Source organism: Solanum dulcamara, chromosome 10 (assembly GCF_947179165.1).
Source record: "Solanum dulcamara chromosome 10, daSolDulc1.2, whole genome shotgun sequence".
Lineage (NCBI taxonomy): Eukaryota > Viridiplantae > Streptophyta > Magnoliopsida > Solanales > Solanaceae > Solanum > Solanum dulcamara.
The window spans coordinates 3,734,580-3,761,309 of record NC_077246.1 but is presented as its reverse complement, the minus strand read 5'-3'; the positions used below and the strand labels follow the sequence as shown (position 1 = coordinate 3,761,309).

At 34.5% G+C, this 26,730-nt stretch overlaps 2 protein-coding genes across 6 annotated transcripts; both read right to left on the bottom strand.

The window, feature by feature from the left end:
- Positions 1-187: 187 nt before the first annotated feature.
- On the bottom strand, positions 188-11,049 carry LOC129871088 (probable protein S-acyltransferase 19). Of its 5 annotated transcripts, none has more exons than XM_055945960.1 (9): positions 10,801-11,049; positions 5,829-5,956; positions 4,398-4,808; positions 3,975-4,043; positions 3,808-3,879; positions 3,604-3,732; positions 3,421-3,501; positions 3,017-3,217; positions 188-1,653 (listed from the first exon to the last, which is right to left on the bottom strand). In XM_055945960.1, the coding sequence occupies exons 3-9, from the start codon at positions 4,743-4,745 to the stop codon at positions 595-597; spliced, it is 1,959 nt and encodes a 652-aa protein (XP_055801935.1). In that variant the 5' UTR covers positions 4,746-4,808; positions 5,829-5,956; positions 10,801-11,049; the 3' UTR covers positions 188-594. The 5 variants fall into 5 exon arrangements, with proteins under 5 accessions (XP_055801935.1, XP_055801933.1, XP_055801931.1 ...); XM_055945958.1 differs by having other exon boundaries at positions 5,843-5,956; positions 10,801-11,048; XM_055945956.1 differs by lacking the exon at positions 10,801-11,049 and adding an exon at positions 7,124-7,618 and having other exon boundaries at positions 5,843-5,956.
- Positions 11,050-18,965: 7,916 nt separating this feature from the next.
- Positions 18,966-25,665, bottom strand: LOC129904977 (beta-amyrin 11-oxidase-like). The gene is made up of 8 exons (XM_055980386.1): positions 25,386-25,665; positions 24,197-24,665; positions 23,817-24,095; positions 23,133-23,222; positions 22,262-22,340; positions 21,896-22,002; positions 19,618-19,739; positions 18,966-19,133 (listed from the first exon to the last, which is right to left on the bottom strand). The coding sequence occupies exons 1-8, from the start codon at positions 25,619-25,621 to the stop codon at positions 19,061-19,063; spliced, it is 1,455 nt and encodes a 484-aa protein (XP_055836361.1). The 5' UTR covers positions 25,622-25,665; the 3' UTR covers positions 18,966-19,060.
- Between the last annotated feature and the right edge of the window lie 1,065 nt (positions 25,666-26,730).

Below are 26,730 nucleotides of genomic sequence, written 5' to 3'. Positions count from 1 at the left end.
CCCAAAACCCACTTATGAGATTAAACCCAATATGTTATTGTTGTGTTCTCAAATTTCATAAGCTTCGAATTTCGACTCCACAGCTGAATTTAACCATAAAGTATTTCTTTGGCTGGTTACTTGAGAAGCTACTTAATTCTATATTGAACATATTTTATGTAATTACATATATATGCTTAAAACAAGAATACAAGTACAAGTTTGGTGTGGTTGTCATTGCAAAATTGTAAGATTAGGAGGCTCTAAGCTACCAAAGAATGTTTCCATCCACAACATACAATTATTGTTGTGTTAAGATGGGCAATTGATCGAGAAGAAATGATAAATACATATCTGCATCATCAGATGTTTACACCAAACAATTTAACGCAATACATATCACTTAACCGTGTTTGTATGGAAGAGACATGTTTTGCATTCATTAATTTGGCATAAATATTGGGTGCGGGTAAGTTTTTATTAGAAGAAACATTTTAATCGAGTACCCGAGCAGCTGCAAGGTTCCTGGAGGTTCAATGACAGCTCATTCAAGAGGTTTCTTCTGTTCAACCCTTGCTATGCATGGCTGGAGAATGCAAAGTGAATATCACATCATCAGCCCTGCCTAGAGCTACTTTGAGCAGTTCCAGATGAAATATTTGGCAAAAAATCATCAGGAACAAACACAGGAAGTTGGTGCGAGCCAGCGTCCCTTTTAAACCTGGATTCCCGAGTCAAATTAAATGGTAATCTCTCTTGGACATCTCTTGAACCCGAGCCTCTTTCGTTTTTCAAACCATCCTTAGTTGGACCGCGCAAAAGTGGACCACCAAAGAATATAGACTCTCCACTATACATTAGCTTTTCTGACTGGCTGACTAAAGGCTTTGCTGGAGCCTGTGAAGGTTCTTGAGGGAGAAGGGCTGGCCTCTTGTCATTGATATCTGATCCTGCATTTGGATTCAATAATTCTACTTGCGAGGATGGCCTTGTACAAGCTTCAGAAGCTGAGACCACGACAGACACATACCTTCCAGCTTCTTGGTCCCAGACTACAGATGTTCGTTTAACATCTCTGAGCAGAGAAGTTGCAGGATCAGATACACTATTCCTCTGCATGATCTTCTCATCAAACTCTGAAGAAGACTGCGACAATTGATAGACGTTATCTGGGAATGCGTCTCTAGAAACTCGGGCCTTTTCTGGTTCTATACCGGTGTTAAGATGGCCAAAACTGTGAACTTGTCGGAAAGGGCTTACTGCGACTGACTCATGAACATGGCTTTTTGGACTACTCAAACTGCTGACACTACAGGTGCTAGTTTCAAACTCGTCTCGGGTACCTTGACTATGAGCAAATGAATTTCCCAATTCGTTTCTCATACTTTTATTTCCACCGGTCTCAGCGCTGATAATGCTTCTGACACTCATACTATCACTGAAACTCAGTTCAGGATCAAAGCGATGATTGTCTATAGGACGTAGAACAGATGACGATGCTCTGGCTTTTGCTGCAGCTCTCATGGCTTCATTTGAGCCCAATTTGGCAAGCTTCCATGCACTGATCTTAACAGCTCGTTTAGGTCCCTTGTTTCCCTTTTCTCCGAGCCTAGCTGCATCCGGATCAACTGTAGATGGGACCGTTCTTGGCTCTAACTGAGGAGCAACTTCTTCCTGGTCACAAGTGAAATGCAGAGTGATAACTTAGAACTGCAGATATTTCAATTCTTCCGCAGCCATAGCAAAGGTTTCAAAATCAGAAATAAGACAAAACAATGAAGCAATCAAGAGCTATTTGTCCAATAGGAATTCATTTCACTCTGATTAATTCAATGATTTCAAACCAGCAATGGAACCTGAAGCGCAGTAATTTTCTCTACTTAATAATCCATTTTAATTACATAGTGAGTCTTCATGTGACCCATACACAGATTCGAGCCGTGGAATCAATTGTCGATGTGTGCATCAGGGTAGGCTGCCAACATCACATCCCTATGGATGTGTCCCTTCCCCTAGCCCTGCCTGACTGCCGGATGCTTCGTGCACTAAGCTACACTAACTCACGAGTCATGACTGTCCAATCCCAATCATGTTCTTTCTTTGCATCTTAATCAAAAAAATCAACACCTGTTTGCCTCAAATTTCCAAGTCCATCAGCAAATTCTAAATCTCAACCTGCATTAGCAATGTGATGTGGATTTCTGCGTCGTACTATGTCAACAACGACTAATACATGTTGTTCTTACATCACGGGCAGACTTGTCCCTCAAATTAATTCTGCTGAACATCAGTCTGTACAGGATTTTCAAACAAACAAAACTAGGCTTCAATCCCGAGCTAGCTGGGATCAGCTATATACAGGATTATCTGATGACTGATCAATAAAATCCATTATCCGCCTCTAGCGGAAGTTGAAATGGCAAGCACCATAAATAACTAATGCACTTATGTCTCAAGTTGAATGGACTCCACTATTAGAAACTTCACAAAATGGCTATATGCATGGCGTGGCAATGCAACTGCAGCTTAATATGCGCCATCAGAAGCCTCGACAGATGCTTAACATTGAAATTATTGAATCTTTCAAGTGCCAGAGACGAAAAATATAACTTCTCTAGAAAAACTATATACTCCTAGTAAATTAGATTTAGTGCACCGGTAATGCAGGTTGTGAGAATAACAAGTGGCTGCCAATTTTTTTTTGTATTGAATTTCTAATATTACAGAGAGAGATTTCAAATCCATCAAGCATTAGTCAGAATTATATAATTTGGTTTGATAGGAATTCCTAAATCAAATCCCTCCATGGAGAAGCTTAACTTCCCGAACTTCTTTTGTAATTAGTAATTCACTTATACATTTATGTATTTATTTCACTGGTATAGAAGGACATGCTCACTGCCTCTAAGAGATAATCATGGCAGACAACGGCTGTATAGATTTTAAAATAGCAAGGAAATGAGTATAAAGCTCTTTGCAATAAAGAAAGAAAGCTTTTGAACTTTAATTACTTTACCACCAGGTTGAATAGATTTACCTGATAATCAACGAACACCCTAGGAGGGGTGCACCATGCACCTTTGTACTGCAAGCCCAAAGAACTTCCACCGCTGAAGCCAGTCGTAGCTGATCCTGAAGGAGAGTATACAATGTTAGGATGTTCTTCATCTACAAACTCTTCCCCGGGTGCCTCGCTCATGGCCCTCATAGCTACAACATACTCGTACGTTGTAATGCCCTGAAAAGGACGACAATTTTTAAAAAGAATCTGAATTGGTTTTTAGGAAGTTTCTAGATAGGAATCATCTAACTGCATATCCTTTACAACTGAAACTTTTTGATATTCCCTATTCTTGATGAAAGATTTAGACATTTTTAAAGCAACATATTGTATCTAATATATTTTAATTGTATTCTATGAAAGATCCGTCAATAATATACCTTTCTTATCAGTATCATATGGAAAAAGAAAAGCTCCCCCAGAGGAAAACAAGCCAGCAATGAAACGGCTGTACATACAACCTGAAGAAGAAAGTAACACATATTATGAACAGTGTTCTTTTCTCATAGATAGTTGTGATTGGGAGCTTGGTGCAAGTATACTATATCTGAGGTAAAAATTACCACAACAGTTGCAAATGGGGCTTGAGAGAAACCATTCCCTAGTCGATCAACTATTTCAGCCTCCATATTCTTTTTGTTCACAAAGCATCGTACTAGAACAGCAATTCCAACTCCAGCTTCAATAACAAGCTGAAATAAGAATATGGTTGATTTAGTATCAATCATTTAAAAAATGTAACTGACAAACATTTGCCTCCGACATACCCAGACCAGGCTGGAAACCATCAATGATATAAAAGAAGCATAGTTTTTCCTCCCTACACAATTGTTGAGCCACTGCACTTGATAAATGTGGTTAGAAATTATGAAGTGGCGAGATGCTTCACAGATATCAGAGTAGGTTATAACATAGGTACGCAAGAGATGTATACCCGACAATGATGATCAAATCCATCCACACATTTATCACAGCTTCGACAATGTTTACTGAACTTGCAGACCTGCCACCCACAAGCACAGAGATATTGCATGACTAATGCATAAAACAACACCTGAGGTCGTGCCCACAACATTTTTAAGAAGTGCAATACTATCCTGCACTTTTTGCTAAAATTGAGGTTACTTCTATTTGTTAAATTAAACATGAAACGAGGGAAAAAACAAGGAGCGAAAGATGGTCTTTTCTTTTTTTCTCTTTCTTTCTCTTTGTGGAGATTCACTAAGTCATGAAAAAACTGAACTTGAAGGACTTAACACCCACAATTTTATCGCACTTTCTTGAAATATCAAGGACCTTCCACGTCATTAAAGACATACATTGATAACTGCCAAAATCAAGGAATTAGATTAACTACCTTGGCATTGCACAATGTGCAATACAAAGCATCTTCACCATTCTCTTTTTCCTGAGAAAATCCCCCTTGTTTGCAGCAATCTTCATATACAAATAAAAAACAAAGGACTCCTCCGATTTTACAGCACGATGACTTTCTACTAGAAGAAACCACCAGATTATCAGATATTTCAGTTTCTAGTTGATCTTTCTTGATGGAGTTGGTAACGGCAATAGAACTTCTAGAAACTGATGATAGAGAAGAACGTGCATCATTACTAAGTTCATCAAACTTTCCAGACAACTTTCTTGCAGACAATCTGTGTTTTGAGTTAGCATTATTCACTCGTTCAGAGTCAAATATAGACATTATGCCAGGATCTGCAGGGTTGATTGCAGTACAACGAACATAAAGAACAAAAACAAGCAATGCCTGCAACACAACAAAAGGAGCCAACTTAAGACTTAAGACACCTTAAATGTTTATGTAATAGAATTTGAAGGTTACTTATAGTAAAAAGATTGATCGGCAAAATATCTACTCATATGTCAAGTTTGAATAGCTAAATGGATCCCATTTTTTTCAAATTTGTGAAAGCTGTATAATATGTTACTAATATGAAAGTTTGTCAATTACTTTGAGAAGAGCCCAAAACAGTAATGTGTCGCATAAAAATAGGACAAAATGAGTAGCAGTACCAGTAATGCATTCAAGAATATTCAGATGAGCATAAATGAATCAAGACAAGTTGTCCACACTCAGCAGAGCCATGTCCAGCAATGGAGGATGTATTGTAATATCAAAACTACATTCCTCATATTATGTTTTGCCTAACTTCCTATATTTTAGTTCATCATCTAACAAAATGTCCTCTTTCCTGTACAGCAAGATCTAGTATCTTCAAAAAGTCAAATTGACACATAACATCTCATAAATTTAAAGTGAGAGTTTCACCTACATTTCCTAAGATTTTCAGTTTGTAACGCTACCTTTTTTCTTCTTCTTTTTTTGAAAATCGTGGTGTCCGGGCCAGCTTGAGCGCACCTCAACTAATTCCACGAGATACCTGCCACCTCCCACCAACAACTGGTACCATGTAACTTTGTCTATCAAGGATAGAACAAATGGGAAGAAATCACCTAGCGTTTTGTCTATGCTGGGATTTGAGCTACCTCCTTTTGACTTCTCATTTTACAAACTATCCCTTCTTTCAAGTTTTACATAACAAATTTGTCGCTTGTACTTAATTATATTCTTCTGTTGTAGCAAAACTATAGTTTGTTCCAGCATCCAGCTTCTTCTGTTCTTCAACTAATTATAGTTACAGGAATCCAATACCAGAAAGGGCTTTGGACAAAAAATCTTGCAACAAACTTAGCATTTAAGAATTTTTTGTGAATGTAGCACAAACAGCTCAATAAACATTTGAAAGGCGGATCCTGGTAAAATTACTTGAGTTCACCTACCACTGGCGAATACACTGCAATCAGAGCATACTCCCAAATTTGTCCTCCAAGGAAAGGAGAGAAGAAAGCATAGAAGGCAACCACCAAAAAGCAAAATACAGTTATAGCAACAACCTGCAAAGTCAAGAAACAATCATAATGAGGCAACAAGTTGCAGTGAAAACAAAATGACCTTTCGCAAAATACAGCAAAAACCAATGAAAGTGGAGTCTGTAAAATAATTATTGATAAAGCCCCAAACGGCCAAATATACACACAGACATAAATTCCGATAGCAAATCGTTCAATATGACAAGTGGTTGAGGAAGAAAGAAAGAAAAGCAAAATCAAAATCACTAAAACAAATTAGCAATTGATATCGGAGTTCTACGCTAAGGAACACTATCAATGTGTAACATATAGCTAATCTTAATTCATACATGGATTTCATAAACTGATTAAACCTCCAATTTCATCCCAAAAAAGTTATAGACCTTTAAGTCTCCAGACTGGAAGGGTTCAAAGAAATAAAAGGCATTTCCAATGCTTGATTAAAGAAAATTTGAAGACTTCAAGGCCGGCCAAAGTTGAATAATCTAGTGCCAACGCTTTAACTACTACAAATAATACTATAAGGACCGTCTACGATCAAGAGAAATAAACAGGATTAAGGGGAAAAGACAAAGAACCAAAAGTTTCATTAGATAACAAACAACAACAACAACATACCCAGTAAAATCCCATAAGTGGGGTCTGGGGAGGGTAGGATGTACGCAGACCTTACCACTACCTCATTGAGATAGAGAGGCTGTTTTCGAAAGACCCTCAGCTCAAAAGTATCAACACCAAATAAGAGAGAAAAACAATGTATATAGCATAATGAATAAAGCAAAACGCGACGCAAATTTTACAAAACAAGAACAATAACAATAGCAAAATAATGTGATAATCAAAAGGCAATAGCATCACAACTAAAAAGACACGCCTAGACCTAAAATCAAACCTAAACCTAAACCATCACAAGGCTGGACAACATTCTACCCTTACTAGCCTTCTACCATAATATGTGAACTCCACTCTTTTTCATTAGATAACATTGATACATATTTTACTTGTGGAGTCTTGTGAACAAGCCCTTAATAAACAACACTAATAAGCGATGTGACCTAGTGGTCAATGAAGTGGGTCGTGAACCATGAGTCTAGGTACTAATCTTAGCATAGACAAAAAACATTAGTTGATTCATTTCTTCAATTATTCAATGAAAATTGACCTAGGCATAGAGATACTTATAGTCCAGACCTGAAAGGTGTGTGCTGGTAGCTTCCATCCATGTTTTCTCACCATCACTTCCAACACCAAAAAATCTTTTTATGTGGGAAAAAAAAAACTTTCACTTTAAAAAATAATGGAAGATAGAACTTCAAATCTGACAAAAGAAGAAAAAATCACAACTTTCTAAATGAGTTGTTCTTCATTTGCTCTCAAATTTAAGGATTTATCTAAAAACATAATCTTTAACAAAAGAAACAAGAATATGAAGAGTATACTAAAATTTCAAAAAGGGGTTGTAAAAAATTACAAATTTCTACAGGATTTCTTCTTCAGTGCTCTGTAAATTCAAGATTTACCATAAAAACACAATCTTTAATAAAAGATCAAGTGTGAGGAGTATACAAGAAGCTGGAAAAAGGGTTTAAGGAAAGAAGAGAAAGGGGTTATTGAGTTTGACTAAAGCAAAGCAAAAAGTTCTAAGTACAAATTTCTACAGGAGTTTTTCCTCTCTAACTCTCTAATTTAAGATTTATCAATATTTTACATGATAAATTTAATACAATTATAAAATTTAATAATCTCAATTATTTTTTAAAATTTCTTATTCTATCAAAGATACTTAAATTAGTAGTAATGATAACAAAGGAGTGAGTTACAGCTTCCTTCAAAGGTTTGATGAATGAAGAATGAGAAGGTTCTTTTCTTGGAGTAAAGGTATTGGAATATTCTCCTTTTTTTTTAATTCCTTCTGTTGTTTGTATTTATACGTGAGATGTTAGGTATAATATATAAATGTGTTTTTTAATTTAGTCTTAGCTAATTTTTATATTTTTTAATTTTGAGTGTGTATAGTTGAACGAGTAGGCATATGTGTCATACATCACAAATATTACGCGATGCAGGGGCGGACCCAACATGTAATGAGGGGGTTCATCCGAACTCTCTTCGTCGAAAAATTATACTATTTATACATGGTTAAAATATTTTTTTATGTATAAATAGTAGATGTCGAACCCCCTTCGGCTAGTTCGTGTGTCTACTTTTTCATATTTTGAACCCCCTTATTAAAAATCCTGGATCCGCCACTGGATTTATGTAGAACTAGTGATTTGTCATATAGGACATGTGTGTCTATTTGTTTAACTTTATAATTAGTTAAGTGTCAACTTGTATACATCCAAAGTTGAGGATATAAATGGCAATTGAAACAAAATCAATTGGTATGTTTATGTATCATGTCAAGATGTTATTTCTTTATATTTTTTTGGTATAATACATAAATATGTCATTTAACTTGGTTTTCGCTAGCATTTATGTTCTCTAACTTTGGGCGTGCACGAGTAGACACTTAAACTTGTATAAATTTAAACAAGTAGACACGCATGTTCTACGTGACACAATACACAAAGAACAATATGTAGGACACAAAATTGTCACGTAGGATGTCATATACGACGAATGCGTCTATTTGTTCAGGTTTTGGATAGTTAAAATGTCTAGCACTAGTAAAATTAGAGATCGTCATAATTGTCAACTAAAACCAAATTATGCCTGTGATAAATAAATAATACGGAAATTATTCTTTAGGAATTACCGATTTCTGTCTTAGGTATATATTTTCATTCATGTATTGCTAATACATATATTGTTTAATTATTTTTTATCTCATATAAAATAATACATAATTTTTTGTTAACTTATGTCTGTATTAATTACATTGCATTTGTTGAAATTTGCATAACTTAATATCGAAAATCAAACCTGAGATAAAGCAATACCAATTTACATATGAAGTTAACTTAAATTTTAAACGACCCCTTAATATTCTCATTAGCTTCTTTACATTATGGGATTATAAATTTATGATTCTATAACTTTTACATAAAAAAAAAGGAAATAGAATTTTTCACAGTGTTTTTTTTTTAATTTCTCACGATATTTTTATTGAGGTATAATTAAATTTAAATTTGTGATAGTAAATCCCAAGGTGGTGAAACACGCTTGGGGATATACAGGTTCAAGGGTCACCTATGTGGAGATTTCACCTCAAGCTAAAGAATACTTGTAAAAGGCTTTCATATTGGTCTAAAAACTCTATTGGTAACATCTTTGACAAAGTTGAAGAATTGGAGAAGAAAGTTAAAATTCTTGAAGAAAGGATCATCAATAATAATTGTGAGACTAACAGAGTTGATCTAAATTATGCTAATGATATGTTCATCATGGCTTATAAAAAAAGGAAGCCATCTGGAAACAAAAATCTGGCATCAAATGGTTAGTGGAGGGTGAGGTGAATTCAAAATTCTTCCATTCTATTGTCAATGGAAGAAAAAAGAGACTTTCCCTCAAGAAGATCAAGTTAGAGGATGGCACTTGGATTGAAAGAAATGAGAATATAGCTATTGAAGCCATATCCTTTTTTTCAAAAACAATTCTCTAGAGAACACACTGATACCAATTTCTCTATTTTAAATTGTATCCCACACTGATCACTGACATGGACAATGACAATCTAAGAGTTGAACCTTCTATGGATGAACTAAAAGATGTAGTCTTCTCCATGAGCTCAAACAGTGCCCCTGGACCTTATGGCCTCTCAGGGAAGTTTTATCACTAGGTTGGGATATCATTAAAGATGACCTATTGCTAATGATTTTTGATTTTTTTGCAGGAAACATAATCTCAAGAGCTATTACGCACACTTGCCTCATCCTTATTCCAAAAGAGGATAGTCCCCAAGCCTTTACTGATTGCCAACCAATCAGTTTAAGCAATTTCTCTTGCAAAATTATTTCTAGTCTAGTAAACAGGAGACTGAGTAGTCTAATGAATAAACTTATTTCCCCCAATCAAACTGGGTTCATCAAAGGGAGATCCATTAATGAAAATATAATGCTTACTCAGGATATGGTTCACAACCTCACAAATCCTTCCTCTCATGAGAATATAGTTTTGAAATTTGACATGTCTAAGGCCTATGATAGGGTATCATGGGAATATCTTTGTGGAGTTCTTAGAATATTTGATTTTAATGAAAATTGGATTGCTATGATTTGGAGACTCATGTCTAATGTCTGATACTCTATTAATATCAATGGCTTTAAACATGGCTTTTTCAACTCGGGAGATCCTCTATACTAATGGACTCATTAAATCAGTCTACTTTCATTCCTTACTTTATGGATAATAATAACCCTATAATAACTCATTTATGTTATGCTGATGACACTATTTTGTTTTCCTCATGTGATGCAGACTCTTTGAAGAATATGATGGAGAAGTTGTATACTTATGAAAATATCTCTGGATAACCAGTGAACAAAGCTAAATCAGGCTTCTATGTTAACTTTAAAGAAGATCCAAGAATTAACCTTATCAAGCACATCACTGGTTCCAACCACTCCCAGTTCCTTATGTAATACCTAGGTTGTCCTATTTATATAGGAGTGAAGAAAATTATCTATTTTAATAATACATATGGTGGCCAAAATTTCCAAAAGAATGCAAGGTTGTCAGGGAAAACTTCTCTCGTATGAAGGCAAGGCAGTGGTAATTAAATCAGTATTGCAGGCACTTTCTCTACACATGCTCTCTGTTATTCAGCCCCAAAAACTATTTTAAAGCAAATAGAAAAGATCATCGCAAATTTCTTTTGGGGCACGACTAGTAATAGAAATAAGAAACATTAGATTGCATGGAAACACCTGTGTTATCCTACTGAGGAAGGCGGTGCTGGCTTTAGATCCTTATATGATATTTGTGATGTCTTTTCAGCTAAGATGTGGTGGAAATTCAGGTCTCAAAATTCTCTCCTTAAAGACTTTCTGGTAGCCAAGTACTGCAAAAGATTTCACCCAGTAGCAAAGAAGAAAGGCCAGGGTCAATCTCATATTGGAGGAGAAAGAAAGACCAAGTGAAATCTTATATCACGTGGAAATTGGGAAAGGGTGAAATTTCATTTTGATGGGATTCATGGACTGAATTTGGACCATTAGCCTATGTAGCTCAGAACAGGAGGACCAGGGGAGGAGCCACATTGTGGCTAGCGGGTTACCCCATTCGGTAAAAAATTATACTATTGATACATGGTTAAAATAATTTTTTTATGCATAAATAGAAAATGTCGAACCCCCTTCGTCTAATTTGTGTGTCTACTTTTTCCAGATTTTGAATCTCTTATTGAAAATCCTGACTCCGCCCACCACTGAGGAGGACCTCCAAAAGCACCCTCGTCAAGGAATTGTACTCAAATGGTGCTTGGAAGAGAAACAAATTGATGAGAATACTTCCTCACTTTGCGGTCAACACTATCATGACGACCTCATATAATGATACAAAATAAGACTATCCAATATGAAAACTTGATCAATCAAGAGAATTCAGTTGCAAAACAGCTTGGCAATTGTTAAGACAGAAAAAGGGTACGACTCTTACTGGAAGATGTATTTGGCACAAAAAAATCCCCTTTAAAATTTGTTTCTTCATGATAAGAGTATTATCAGATAATGTTGATGTTGCTGTGAAAAGATTTGGGGTGAACATTTCATCTATTTGCAACTGCAGGGTCAATCACTATGAGGAAAACAGTGAACACCTTTTTTAGTGAAAGTTACATTGCTAGTAAAGTTTTGTCCTTTTTCAATAAATCATGTGGCATTAATATGGATCAGGGTCAAGTTAGGCAAAAATTCATGAAATGGTGGCTTACAAAAGTCAAAAATAAATTCCATAGGATGATCTTGCTATGTCTCCCTAACATTATATGTTGGCATATATGGAAGAGCAGATGTACAGCAAGGTTTGATGATAAGAAAATGTCCCATTAGATAATCAACCAATAAGTCATCAAGATGATCACCCATAACCAATTTCCCGAGCTTCAATTATCGAATCATTGGCATGACTTCATTCGAGGAGCGAAAAATTTGCAGCCTATCATCCAGTCCCAACCAGCTTTGTGGGCGAAACCTTGTGTGGGATGGATTAAACTTAATGTTGATGGATGTAGCAAAGGCAATCCGGGCAGTGCCGGTGGCGGTGGCATAATTAGAGACCATAATGGAGCTTTTTGTGTGCTTTTGCAGATTACTACGAAGCTAAGGCCATGCATAAAGGTATCCTGTATTATTAAAGGCCTTGTTAATGTAATTATGGAATCTGACTCCATTTTCGTGCTAAGCTTGGTTAAAAAAATTAAAAAACCTCCTTGGCAACTTGAGCATACTATTGAGGAGATATGGAAGTTGGTACATGATGAAAATTTCACCTTCCATCACACGCTAAGAAAAGGTAATAGTACAGCCGATATCCTTGCCAACCTAGGTGAAAAATCCAAAACTGTGACTATCTTCACTGAGGCTGACTCATTACCTCGATATGTCAGAGACTCAATGAAGTTGGAATCAAAAGGAATATCTGTCACGATCCAATCCCTTAGGTCATGATGGCACCTACTATAATCCTCCAGTAGGTAAGCCAAACTGTCAACCCAGAACTTCAAGTAATGGGTTTGAGGGCAGGAACTAAATAAGAGTGACGAATTATAAAGATAGGCAGAAAGAATAAGCGGAAGTAAACCAAAACATGATGTAAACAACTAAAGATCCCTTCCAAAATCTGAAAGTCACAAGTACAGAGCTGCTACAAAATAAAAGACGAGTACAAGTCTCGAAAATAGATCGAAAATATATATAACAACTGACTAGTCTCAAAAGGCAAAAGACGGGTCATTCATACTGAAAGAGACAGGAATGATCCAAAAACGCCAAGTACTCACCCTAGTCTCCGAAGCTGACTGCAACAGGCTCGATCTATCCACGGCGATAGCTGGTGCTCGATCCTGCATCACGAAAGTAGAGGCAGAATGTAGTATGAGTACCAAGACAACAAGTACCCAATAGGCATCATAGGCCGACTGAGCAAAAAGGTAAAAACAATATGAAAAAGAGGAGTAGCCTAAATAGGAGTCAACATAAGCATCAAAAGGGGGAAAAAGTACTACCTATGAGAATTACAACTAACTAGACCCAACTGGGCCCCCATAAGCCCAGTCGAGACACTCGTGCGCAAGTTAAATAAAAATCCGGACAAACCCCCATAAGCCCGCCGAGTACACAGAATAGCTACAACTATCAATGCTAGAAACCAAGAATCTGCGATGTTAGGAGCCGAAGTACTATATCATTTCCAAATCCAGAATCTTCAAGAGTCAATCGATATAGTGGTGACTTAGGGGTCGAGGTCGGGACTGGGTACCTGGATGCTTTCCATAATACATAAGTGCGGTCGAGGCCGGGACTGGGTAGCCGGATGCTCACTATAATACATCATTATGATCGAGGCCGAGACTGGGTACCCTGATGCTCGTCATACTAGCAAGCCGGTAGAGGCCGGGGCTGAGTACCCGGATGCTCCCCGATAATTCAGAACGGAGGCCGGGACTTGGTACCCGAATGCTCACTATTACATCCCGCACTTTGGCGCATTAAAAAAAATTGATTTGCAAGGAATGAGGTTGTGATTTATTTTATTTAAGATTGGTGTGATGTTCATGGAAAAAATTGATGTGAAAATACGGAAGAAGTCCAAGGGTAAAATTGAGAATTTTGGAGATTAGATTGTGAATTGCAAAATGAGAGAAGACTTATAGCTTTTGGGCTTAAATAATTACAATAAAGTAGTTTGGGCTCACATAATAACAATAGTAATAGAAGAATTGAGGCCCAACACAAGAAATGGCCCAAGTCTTGGAAATTTAGTTCATTAATTAAGTGGCCCATCATCTATTTAGTATATATATCTCTAGAAAGTTCAAGACTCCAAAAAGAAAGCTAAGTCATCTTCCAAGAGAAGAAGAGACCGAAACTAAAAAAAAAGAGGAAAAATTTCAAGTTCTTCAACTTTGATCCAAAAATCTTGTCTTCTTGAATTCTTGTCAAGTTCGAGGCCCTCTTCAATGTGGCATAATTAATTAAGCGAGAAAACTACGTTTGTGGCAAGTCAAAATTTGAAGAATAAGGTAAGAATTCTATCTTCTCATGTTATGGAAGAAGTAGGTGTGTTGTAGCTAGTAGAATTAAGTGAAAATCATGTAATTGTGATGTATGTGTGTGTGACCATGTGGGTGTGCAAGTGGGTGTGTGTGACCGTGTGGGGTGATGGTTGGGAGAAGAGGAATTGAACTTTATTTAGCTTGTTAGTGGTGTCGTTATGACGGTTACGGTATAATTAATAGTTTCATGATTCGAGACAACCTCAAAATTGGTTATAAGTTGTTATAGGAAATTATGTGATTTTAGTATAGTTTATATGTAATTATGGAAGTAGAATTCTATTATGGAAATTATTGTCATCCTTAACGAATTTGAAAGAAGGTAATGCGATTTGATAGTTTTCTTGTGTTCGTAGAAGTTTTTGGATGGATTATGGTTTTGGTGGAATTTTTGGTATATTGTATGGAATAATGTTAATTTCTTTTGAGTTATGTCTAAATGGTTTCAAGTTAGTTAGTGAGTGAATATGAAATGTGGATATTAGTGGCAAGGTGTGAAGTTGGAGTATAAATTATTGCTTTATGTAACAAAAAGAAAGAAGAGAAAGAAGAAAGACTATTAATGTTACAATGTATTTTGTAGTGATTGTTGATGTTGTCGGTATTGTTGTGGTTGTTGTTGTTGATATTTCGGCCGAGTTAGATTCTCGGGGATGTTGAATTTATAGAGGAGGTGTTGCCCAAATTTTTGTAGACTAGTAAGGACTAGAAATTGAACTCTTAAAGGCTTATAACTTACAATTGATAATTGTGACCATTTGTAGAGTTTGGAGAAAACGGAAGTTGAGTTTGAGTGAGCGTAAGAAGCGGATAAGGTATGTAAAGATCTTCCTTTCCTTATTTTGGCATGCCTTAGGTGTAATAAGTCTAAATTTGAGCCTTGAGGGAAATCCTCTCCATGGAAATCCGAGTTTAAATTTCCTACAAATCATTTCAGTGAAATTGAACTTAAACCTATGTATATTGAAAAAAATGTGCAAACATCCGTAACTTTTACTTGTGAGACCGGATCATCCTACAACCTTCATAGATGACTCCGTAGAGCCAAATGTTTGAAATTCATGTACGCCACCTCGGCTCGATCGGAGGTGGGTCCACTAACTGCGAAACTCGCCTAAGTTGTTCTACTTAGTTATTATTGTACAACATACAGGGAAAACTTTTGCCTATGATTTTTCCTATAAAAAAATAATGTCTTAACCGTCCCCTTATGTTCTACTACCCACTTTGGAATTGTAAATATAACTTCAGAAATGCTTGATATATGTATATGTGCTGCATTAGTTTCTCACTACTCCATTCGTACATACTACTGTGACATCATTCGCGGGAACTCGGGCCGGCTTTGTAATCGTGCGCCCTATAATGTATTCGGCAGTATGATGTGTTATGGATCTCAAGACCCCGCCATAAGGCCGGGTACCATTTATGGCGTTATGATGTGATATTGCATATAATATGTTCTGATGATACGACGTGTTGTGAAGATATGATATGTTTGAGGTTTGTACGGAGATTTGAAACCTTTCGGAGTATGATGTGTTGTGGTACCAGCGTCGGGGTGGTGACCACGTTCCTGAGCCGTAGGCATGATTTTTATTTGCATTATGTACATATGTTTCCGTACTGATTTTGAGCCCTGGTTTGTATTTGCTCCTTGTACCTTTCCTTTCGATTATGGTTGAGATTCTCTATATTTCATACTTTACATATTCAGTACACATTTCGTACTGACCTATTTTCTTCGGGAGGGCTGCATTTTATGCCCGCAGGTACCGACGTTTGTGATCCGTCCGTGCAGGTTACACACCTTCTGCTATTACAGAGTACTCCTTGACTCGGAGCCCACATTTTGGTATATGGCTTTCCTATGTATATGCATCTATATATATTTGACCATTCGGGTACGGCGGGGGCCTGTCCCATCATATGTTTCTACTATGCTCTATAGAGACCTGTAGACATACGTGTGGGTCATGGATCGTGTGTGTTCGTCTGTTTATGACTGGTGTCTTAATGCGGTCCCTTACGTTATAATGGACAAATCGGCCCACATACTTGTATGTATATATGAACCTATCCGGCGATGCGCGTTCCGTCACCCTTTTGTTAGATATGATATTTTATGCACGCGCAACCACTTAAGATAATCCTCATTTACTATTCTGATTAAATAAAGAAAACTCAATCGAAATTCTTCTATAATATGGCGAATCAGTATGTAAGTTCGTCTGGGTGTTCAGATAGGACGCCAGTGGCGGCCTACGGGACTGGGTCGTGACACTCACAGATAATTTATCCCATGATGCCAAATATTCTACTTCCCAACTAGAATACAACAGTACCAAAAATCTTTTCCCAAATGAGTCAACCGATATGCCGCCAAAACTAGAACCAGAGCCAAAGTCAATGATCACGAAATTTAGTGTTGCCGACATATCACAAAAGTAATGATTATATCAATTTATGGATGAGAATATTTTTAAGAGCAAGGGTAACGTCTAACTAAGACCAAACTATCAGACACTAGCCCGCTACACCATTCTACAAGGATCTAAGTCCACCGAAGCAACGCCGGGACATCTAACGCAAGTTTACATCCTATACTAAGGCCAACATACCCCATAGTATCAAAAACATGCTCATTCAACACTCTTTATAATACTAACAAATAACGACAAGATACACATGCTTTTAAATATCCGAAAAAACCCGATAACAAGCCTAAAACATGATTTTTAACACCTAAAATATACAATCAAGCTACCCAACCCAAATTCTAACTATTTCAACATGCTTTCACACATTCCAGCTCAATCTAAAGAAAGGAAAACCGTAGCCTACCTATAGGCTAAACACGCAGGCTCCAAATCACTGTACCGAAACTTTTCTCTTCCGAACTACCTCAAAATGCTGCCACGCTATCAAAAACAGAACCAAGACATCAATACGGTCATTTAGACACTAATTTCATAATTTTTGGAGATGGACTTCGGGGTCTAAAATGGAAGATGTGGGACCCGTATATGGAATTTTGGATTTGACCTCCAAAACAGGTTCTAAACGTCACCCAAGCTCACAAATTAGATTTATAACAAAATTTGGGGTGGAAAAATAACACAAGACGATCAAACAATCAATTCTCATATTTTCAACTAAGCAAACAAATAAGGCATCTCTTTACGCGTCGATTTCTCAAAAACGAAAATCTTCCAATCAAAACAAATTATACCATGACGTTTTTTGTGAAAAACCCCACAATCTAGCTCAAAAATCACTCAAAAAGAAGTTATATTGACCAAGTTACACTCTTCCAAAATTCAACAAAATTTGATTCCGAAAAATACTAAATCTGCAGCTAAAAATTAATTTATTACCTCAAACGACATGCCAAAAGCAGATTCTGAAATTCCACGATGTTCTTCTCAAAATTTCACGCAAGATAACCTCTGGAATCACCCAATTCAAATTTATATAGGTCAAGAAATAACTTGTCAAAGTTCTTCGAAAATTCATTCCGAAAATGGACACTGCTTCAAATCAGTTTTCAACCTCTCCAATGCGTTCTCCACGAAAAATCTCACAAGTTTGCCTTTTAAATCACCTAATTTGGAGCTATATAACTCAAGTTATGGGTTTTAAAGTTAGAGAAAATATTCCAAAAAAGGGATTGCACCAGCGACTGCCAAATGAGATTTTGGAAAATCTAAAATCTCCGATGGGGTGTTCGAATTTCGTTCGGAATTCAATAAAAATAAACTAAATATGCTACCCCACTAAATTTGATGTTCGGACTCAATAGCGCATTCAGAATTCCCATACGAGATCATTTTAATAAAAAATGGGTCCCACACCAAAAAGTCATTTTAAGCCACATTCCACAACGAGCGTCGGTATTAGTCTGAAAGCCTCGAAAAGCGAACGAAGGGTCTTTCTAGATCAAAATTGATATTATAGAACTGACCGCGTTGTCAGAATTTTTATTCGAACGCGTTTTCCAAGAATGTTGACAAAAGTCAATTATAGGCTAACTTTCAAAGTCAAAAGCGCCAAATGGCCCCAAACTCGTATCGATTGCCTCGATAGTCATTCCAACAATGCTACTAGACTGATTTGGTCATTCCGGAGCTGATGGAACCATCAGAATTTGAATTTGAGATCTCGTTGACCCAAAACTCGAAAAGTCGCAACTAAACCAACTTAGGCCTTCAAAATACCAAAACGGACTCGGGACCTCTAAAAATTCAACCAACACTTTTTCTAGACCAAAAACCACCTTCCGAATCCAAGGAGTCCTCGAAATTCCATTCTGAGCATCGGAACTCTAAAAGTTGACCAAAGTCAAATCTTGGCTTAAAGTTCCTCCAAATTCTCAATTCAAGGCTTCAAATCTTCGTTACAACTCTAAAACCGATTTCGTAAAGTCTCTCAAGCCAATATCGACATTTCGGAGCTGCTGGAATCGACGGAATTCCGTTCCGAGACCCGTAGCTCCGATTTACCCCAAATATCACTTTTTAATACTTAAAACTTATGAAACTCAAAATTTTCAAAGACTTAACTTTTCATAGGATTTTCTAAAAATCAACACCCGGAAGTTAAGATTTATGTCCTCCTCCGCATAATTATAATTTTTTGAAAATATATATGTTGGAGTCATGCCTAAACTCCTGCGCCATACGGTGGATTATAATTTTTTTTTTTTAAAATCCAATAGGGTTTGAACCCGGATTAAACATTGGACATTTATATACAATTTTAAACTAGAATTAGAATTATTTCTTGCTTATCACCAACTGCAACTTAATTTAATAAATGATAAAATGATTCAATACACTCATTGTTTCCAAGAGTACAACATGAAAGATTTATTAATAATGTGTTGATTAAGACTAATTGCAATCATTAGAGACTTAGAGCTTCTTGAACTTCACAAGACAATTTTCAGGAGGATAAGTTTTAATCTCTGGATTAGCCTGCTCAATCCTGCATACATATAAAAATATACCAATTAATTAAATTGATCTATAATTAAATTACACAAAAAGTTTATAATTCAAAAAACATTTATGAAAGATGTGATCAACAACATCTTTAACTTAATAAGTAGTATTTCAATTTGTCACATGAATTAGAACATAAGAAATAGTAGTTGACAAATTTAGATAATCAATACGAGTACGAGAGTCGAAGTATTTTATATTTTTAATAAAAATTTAGCAATAAAGTTTTTACATTGTTGAAAATAAAATTTATATATTTTAGTCCCTTTGAAAAATATTTGGTAATCATATAGAAATTGAAGTCAATAATTCAAAATATCTAAAAATAATTATAAAAAATCAGGTCAAATAAAAACTTTTTAAAATCAATAAATAGTAACATTGTCACATAAATTGAATTGTTATGTCCCCAAATCCAAAAAAAAAATAGTTAATAAATTTCAGATGATTAGTAAGGAGCTATTTACCTGTAGTAAAGAAGAAAGTAATGAAGAATAACTGAAATTTGAAGCTTGGCCAAATTGGATCCTGGGCATGCTTTGGGGCCCATTGAAAAAGGAAGAAAGTAGCCTGGCTTAGTGTTCATATCCTGTAAAAAAATTCACTTAATCATTGTCCAATAAGTAATGTGGGAGTGATATTCGTGGTCAGGAAAAACGAAATTGAGATTATTCGGATATGTAAAAAAGAGAAACATAGTTGCCTCAATGAGAAGGTGTAAGCAATTGCCAGTGATTTGTCTAAGAAGAGGTAGGGGTAGACCGAGGAAGAAATGAGAAGGTGATTAGCTAGACAGAACATTACACATTTTAACTCATCGACGAGATGACCCTAAATAAAAGAGCATATGAAAGTTCAAAATTAGGATAAAAGGGCGTTAGTAGGTAGTTAAGCAATTTTTTTCTTCCCTATTGGGGGAGGAGGGGGGGGGGAGATTCTTGTTTAGAGCACATTTCCGACATCATCATCATTATTATTATTATAATATTATTTTATTCTTCATTAATTTTATTATTATTATTATTGTTTCTTTTATCTTTATTATTTTTGGTGACAATATTCTTTCTTTCTTCAATATTTTAATCTAAGCTTTTTACTCTTGTATTTTTCAAATCTATTTTTGAAAAACACTTTTGTCGAGCCGAGGAACTATATGAAACAATCTCTCTGAAAGAAAAGTCAACAAAGGCTGCTAAGTAAAGTCCAATTCAAAGAAGGAAAAAGTAGGAAGAAAAAGTAGGTAGAAAAGGAAAAGAATTTCCTAATATAATTGAGTTTTCCTTTTCCTAAAAAGAAAACACAAAGTTTCCATATATTTGGCTAGTCCTTTTCTTATACGAAAATGTTTATGACTCTATAAATATAAACTCATTCCTTCTAACATGACAACACTCACAATGTAGTTCTAGGAGCATTCACAATGTAGTCTTAAGGGCTTTGTAGAGCATCCACAATTCAGAGAGAGAGTAAAAACACAAAGAGAGTTATACATCAAAATAAATATTGTAGTCTTGAGTGTCCTCTTTAGTGAGTTGTTCCTTTTACAAGAGAAAAGTGTTAATTGTTGTTTTCTCCTTGTATTTGAGAGCGGTGCACTCCATATCATAATAGTAAAAATTCTTCTATCCCGTGGTTTTTCCCCTCTATTTGTTTGAGGATTTCCACGTAAAATTCTCGTGTCCAATTTATTTTCATTATTTATCATCATATCAAACTTTAATTGTGGTGCTTCCTCCCCCAACACTCTCTACCCCAACAAAGATAGAGGTAAGATGTGCGTACACATCACCCTTCTTAGACAACTCGTGTGAAATTACAAGGTCGTTTGGTAGCTAATTATAATCATGCAAGTATTGGTTGTAATACATATATTAGTTATGAGAGTATTAGTTATTCCATCTTCTATCATACATAAAATAATACATCATTTTTCTCATAACTTATACATGTATTAATTATGCGAAATATTCTAAATTGCAAAACAAACATTGTATTAATTATTTTATATATGAATAACTTATTTTCTAGCTAATTATCAAATATTATATAATTACTTATACACAAATTAAGTTATTGTTATATTAATTAATGACTAATAGTTACATGGATATTGACTAAGTGACAAAATTTCATGGCTACATAATTTTGATTTTTATGGTACAACTAATGATATACTAGTAGCAGTAGGGTTGTCAAATAGACATATTGAATAAATTTGGGCATGTTAAAATAAACTTAGTTAATAAACAAAAAATTATTACTTGGACTTGAATGAGTTGAATCAAGATGGATTAATTTATGAATTAACGTGCAATTCTCTCTAATCAGCCCAAATTACTTGAATTTGTTTTCTTATAATTTATTTACTTATCTAACAATGAATATTTTGATAAAGTTCGTCATGAGTTAATTTTAGGCTACATAGTTAGCTTAAGTTAGTTCAATTTTTAGATGAATTGAATTAAACAGTTCAAAATTGATTAAATTAATAAATGAGACATTGAATAAAAACACATTTTCATTAGTTAATTTTACTGATATCTTTATGTACGAATAAATCCACATCATGAGATTGAACCCTATCATAAATAAAACACTTAATATTTAAGTAGAGAAATGCAAAAACATAACTTATTACCCTCCATATTTTTAACCAAACCCTATTAATCTAAAAAATTTCCCAATTATATAAAAAAGTGAAATAAAATTTCTTAAACACAATTAATTAAGGTACATGTCACTTACATCCCATCTTGAAGGATTAAATTCCTTAGGTTGAACATAAATCTCAGGATCCATATGAACACTCCATACAACTGCAAAAAACTTCCACCCTTTGGGTATGGTGTAGCCTGCACATACAAGAGATAAAGGAATGAATCATTCAATTTTCTCCGTCTCAAAATATTTTTCATATTTTATTTTTTCGAAAGTCAACTTAATTGATTTTTAAAATTATAATTTTTTTCTCATTTCTATATAATGAATAAATATATCTTAAAATATTAATTAAATTTCATATAATTTGACTCTTCAAAAAATAAAATGTGACAAATATTTCCGAACAGGAGGAAATATATTAGTAGAAAAAAATGAAGGCTAAATACCAACCATTTATGTTATATGTAGTATTTGTGTTTCTAAGGAATATTGTCTGGTCGGTAGCAAGACGTAGCGTTTCAGTAATTACCTGTCACAAATGATAATTCATGTTAGTCCATTTTTTATATTATCAGTTCATATTTTTAATTGTAATTTTTTTTTTATAATGTATTATTTATCTGGATAAGGTAATCACTTTTGATATTAGAAATACCTTGGCAGTGTCATGAATTTCGAACTTAAACAGGTGAAAAATTTCAAAGACATAATACATAAATATGTCATTTAACTTGGCTTCATTTATATTTATCTCCTCCAACTTTAGGTGTGCACAATTATGCACTTAAATTTGTATAAAATTAAACAAGTAGGCACACATGTCCTACGTGACACAATACACGTAGGACGACACATAGGATGCAAAATTATCATTTAGGATGCCATGAAGGACGAATGTGTTTATTTGTTCAAGTTTTCGATACTTAAAGTGTCTACTTATGCATTAGTGAAGTTAAAGATTATAGTTGTCATCTAAGCCAAGTTAAGAGTCATATTTATGTATTATGCCAATTTCAAAATATCATCATGAATCTTACGATTCAACTTACACTTTCCATTTTAATACTAATGAGAAGCTTTTATAGCCACAAAAATATTATAACATAACATCTTTAAGATTGGCAAGAGTCAAAAAAATCATTTTTTTCTTATAACTCTGTATCGAATCAAATTCTAACTGAAAATGAATAGAATAATTGTTTTACATTAAAAAATGTACGGGCTATCCACTTTTCAAATCGATTTTTTAAACATAGCCAACGTTGGAAAATTCATCGAAAGTAGCCACTTTTAATGCGAAAACATCATAACATTTTCTTACCTGACTAAGATACGTCATTTGTTTAATCTCATCAAAACTAAGTCCTACATTTGAAGATGATCTTCTCTTAACTATATCCTCTTGTTCCTCCTGTAAAGAAAAAAAAATAGATTGTCAAACATCCTCATATAAAATGAAATGAAGGAGAATTATCCAATTCACCTATGAATACACGATTCACCCAATTCGCTTAAGTTTGAGTGAGTCAATAATATGTTCAGTTATTAATATAATTTATTTTGATCTGTTTAATTTAGCCCATCTAAAAATTGAATTAATTTAATGTGTAGCCCAAATCAATCCATGATAAATCTTATTTTGTCAAAATATATATTTTTTTGTTTCATATCTTAGTTATAGTCATAATAAAAATAAAGATTTTTTCACTTGGTACATAAATAAATTATAATAAATAAATAAATAAACTAAAATTTAATAAAAATTGAGCAGGTTAGGTTAGGATCCGTTTGTTGACCCATTTCAACCCTAAGTAATTTAAAGATGGATTCACTTAGTCCATTTTTACTTGTTCAAATTCAACTCAATCCGCTCAATCAGACAAGTTGAGTTATGACCCGTTTGTTAGCCCATTTCAATCTAATTAACTCAACCCATCCGTCCAAATTCAACTTAACCCCTTCCCCTCTTATTTGACACCCCTACAACAAAGTAATGAGTACATACTTTGGCTTTCTCCAAGAAATGGGGATGTTTTTCCAAGTTCATAATTGCCTTGGTAGCCATAAGAGCAACAGGTTCAAAACCAGCAAATCCAAACAACACTAGGACTTCAATGATCTTGTCATCACTTAATCTTTTGTCTTCATAATCATCTTGATTAATGTCTGATAACAACATATCAATTATGTTGGACTTTGGCATTTCTTTGCAATCCTTTGCAATCATGTGTTTTCTTCTTTCTTCTAATATTTGTCGAAATATCTCAGCTAATTTTCTTCGAGCCTGAAATCATAATAAAAATAGCATGATACAAAAAACATATTATTCTATCTAACAATTTAAACTTTTAAACGAGATAGTTATACAAGTTTGACACATCTTACCTTGAGTGCCTTATGGTAAGGAAATCCTGGGAGATTAATGGGCAAGTTATGAACACCACTAATGAGGCAAGTAATCTCCTCGAACATTTCATCAAACAATTCTCGATTAACCTCACCACCTAAAAGAATTCTCATAAACACCTCAAATGTAAGTTTATTCATGGTAGAGAGGAACTTAACGGGTTCTTCTGTAGCAGCATATTTCTCGAGTGTAGTTCTCACGTTTCTATCGATATAATCAAAATAATCAGATAATAATCCATGGCTTTTCACCGGAGCTGTTAATCGCCGAAAATGCTTGTCTTCTTCGATCGAAGTTGTTAATCCAATTAATTTTTTCATGTAATCAGGCAAACCTCTATCAAGATATTCTTCCTCCATCAATATTTTCCTAGTTATTTCACGCTTTGTGACAATAATGGTTGGCTTCCCAAATATGTAACCCCTGTACATTCCTCCTGGCCCAAACCTTTTTTTGAAAAAAAAAAGGAAAATAACAAAAAGTTAGGAGGCGATGCACGTATCATGAATTAATATTTGATCACTAAGATATGTTTGGTACAACATAAGTCATTTATATATATAGATTATTTCCCATTAAAAGTAGAAGGGGGGATGACATTTTCTTGCTAATGTTTTTTTCCCACCTAGAATATATTTGAAATGTGTTCCCTATATGAAAAGGAAGAGATCAACATAAGTCATCTCTTGACACGTTATTCTTTTATGCCTAAAGTTGCCCCTTTGATTCCCCACCCAACCCCCTTCCAAAACAAAAGGGACACATTTTTCATCAATAATAGGTATAAACTAATTTTTTCCTAAATCCATCTTTGGTCTTCTCTACTGTTTTTTGCTGCTTTCATGATTTACTCAAGCTACATACTCTATTATATTTGAGAAAGCTAACAAAAGAATATTTTTTAACGACTGAATGTAATAGAAAGAGAAGACTTATTTTGCATCACTCAAAATTAAAAATTAGTCACATTCTTTTGGGAGAAATTAAACTTTCCTTCATACCAAACACGCCCTAAAATATCATAGCCGCAGTATTCATGTTAGATCCTTCAAAAATGCATTATTTTTAAAAAGATCTGACATGCACGTAGTGATATTTTTCAAGAATCCAAACAACATAACAAATAAGTACCACAATGAAATATATGAAAAGTTAAACATAATTTACCTAGTTACAAAATACGATAAAAATGAATTTGGATCGCCACTTATGGAAGATTTGAAGTAAGAAAGTGTGTTGCCAACATATGGCCAGCCCATATCACCAGGAGGGATGTTATATTTCATTGAACAAAATTTGATTGAATAATACCATCCATTTGCTCTCCTTAATATACCATAAAGTGTTAAAATCCCTACTGGTAAAGCTGTGAAGAAGAAGGCTAAAATATGGTAGTACTCCATTTTTTTCTTTTGGCTTTCTAGTCAACTAATTTGGTTAACTTTGTGAATCTGACTATGTGAGTTGGTTTTAATATATAGACCTACTAGGATTTTGTAATGTGCTTGTTTAGCATTCATAATCTATTTACTATGCCTTGTATTATATAAGGACAATAATTTTTCAGAATCCAAAATTAATTTGCTTATTATTGTATTTATATAATAACAATAGTGTCAGTCATTATGTAGAATAAGAAATTGAAACAACATCTCACTATTATATTAATTTCTACCTGTAATTTATTTTTAATGGGATTTCCCAAGTATACAACGGCCCACGGATCGTCAACTTCATTTTTCCAGAGAAGAAGCAATGATAATTTGTGGGGAATAAGCATCAGCTAATGCTTTGCCAAACGTCGCGTAACACAGAAAATTTAAGCGTTATTCGAAATGATTGAACGTAAAGTACCATATGTTAGATTAATTTTTTAGCCTTAATATATATTTTTCAAAACAATTTCGCACGTTAATTGATATAATCTATCGAAAATTTGCCAGGAGAAGTTATGAATGGAAATCACGAACAATCTTAAGTGAGTAGACATATACCCATCCACTTCTTTTTAAAAGGGAGCCTCCCTCATCGATCATGCATTGGACGAGACCAATTCCAATAAGAAAGTTTTTTATTCTCCCCTATTCTCATCTACTTTTCTCTCAACTCCGAAAATCGCCTTCTATTGCCAAAAGATCTTAGTTTCTCTTCTTGGTATAAAAAGTGAGTTCGATAAAGTCAAAGAGTCAATTCAATCATTTAAATCAGATAATTTATGTATGCTAGGATTCGACTCACATGAACTCTTTCTAATATTCAATTGTATCTTATCTTTTAAAATAATAAATATTATTTTTTCTAAACATGACAAATAAATAAACAAGAAATATATAGTAATTAGATTAGATCTCACGCTAATTTTTAAAAAGGTACTCTCTCTATTTATTTTTATTTGGCATATTTGAATTTAACACACCTATTAAAAAATAATAATTATCATAATTATTTTACCATACTAATCCTTTTAATTGGTGTTTAGTCTTAGACTAGGGATGGATGTTCGATTTTTCAA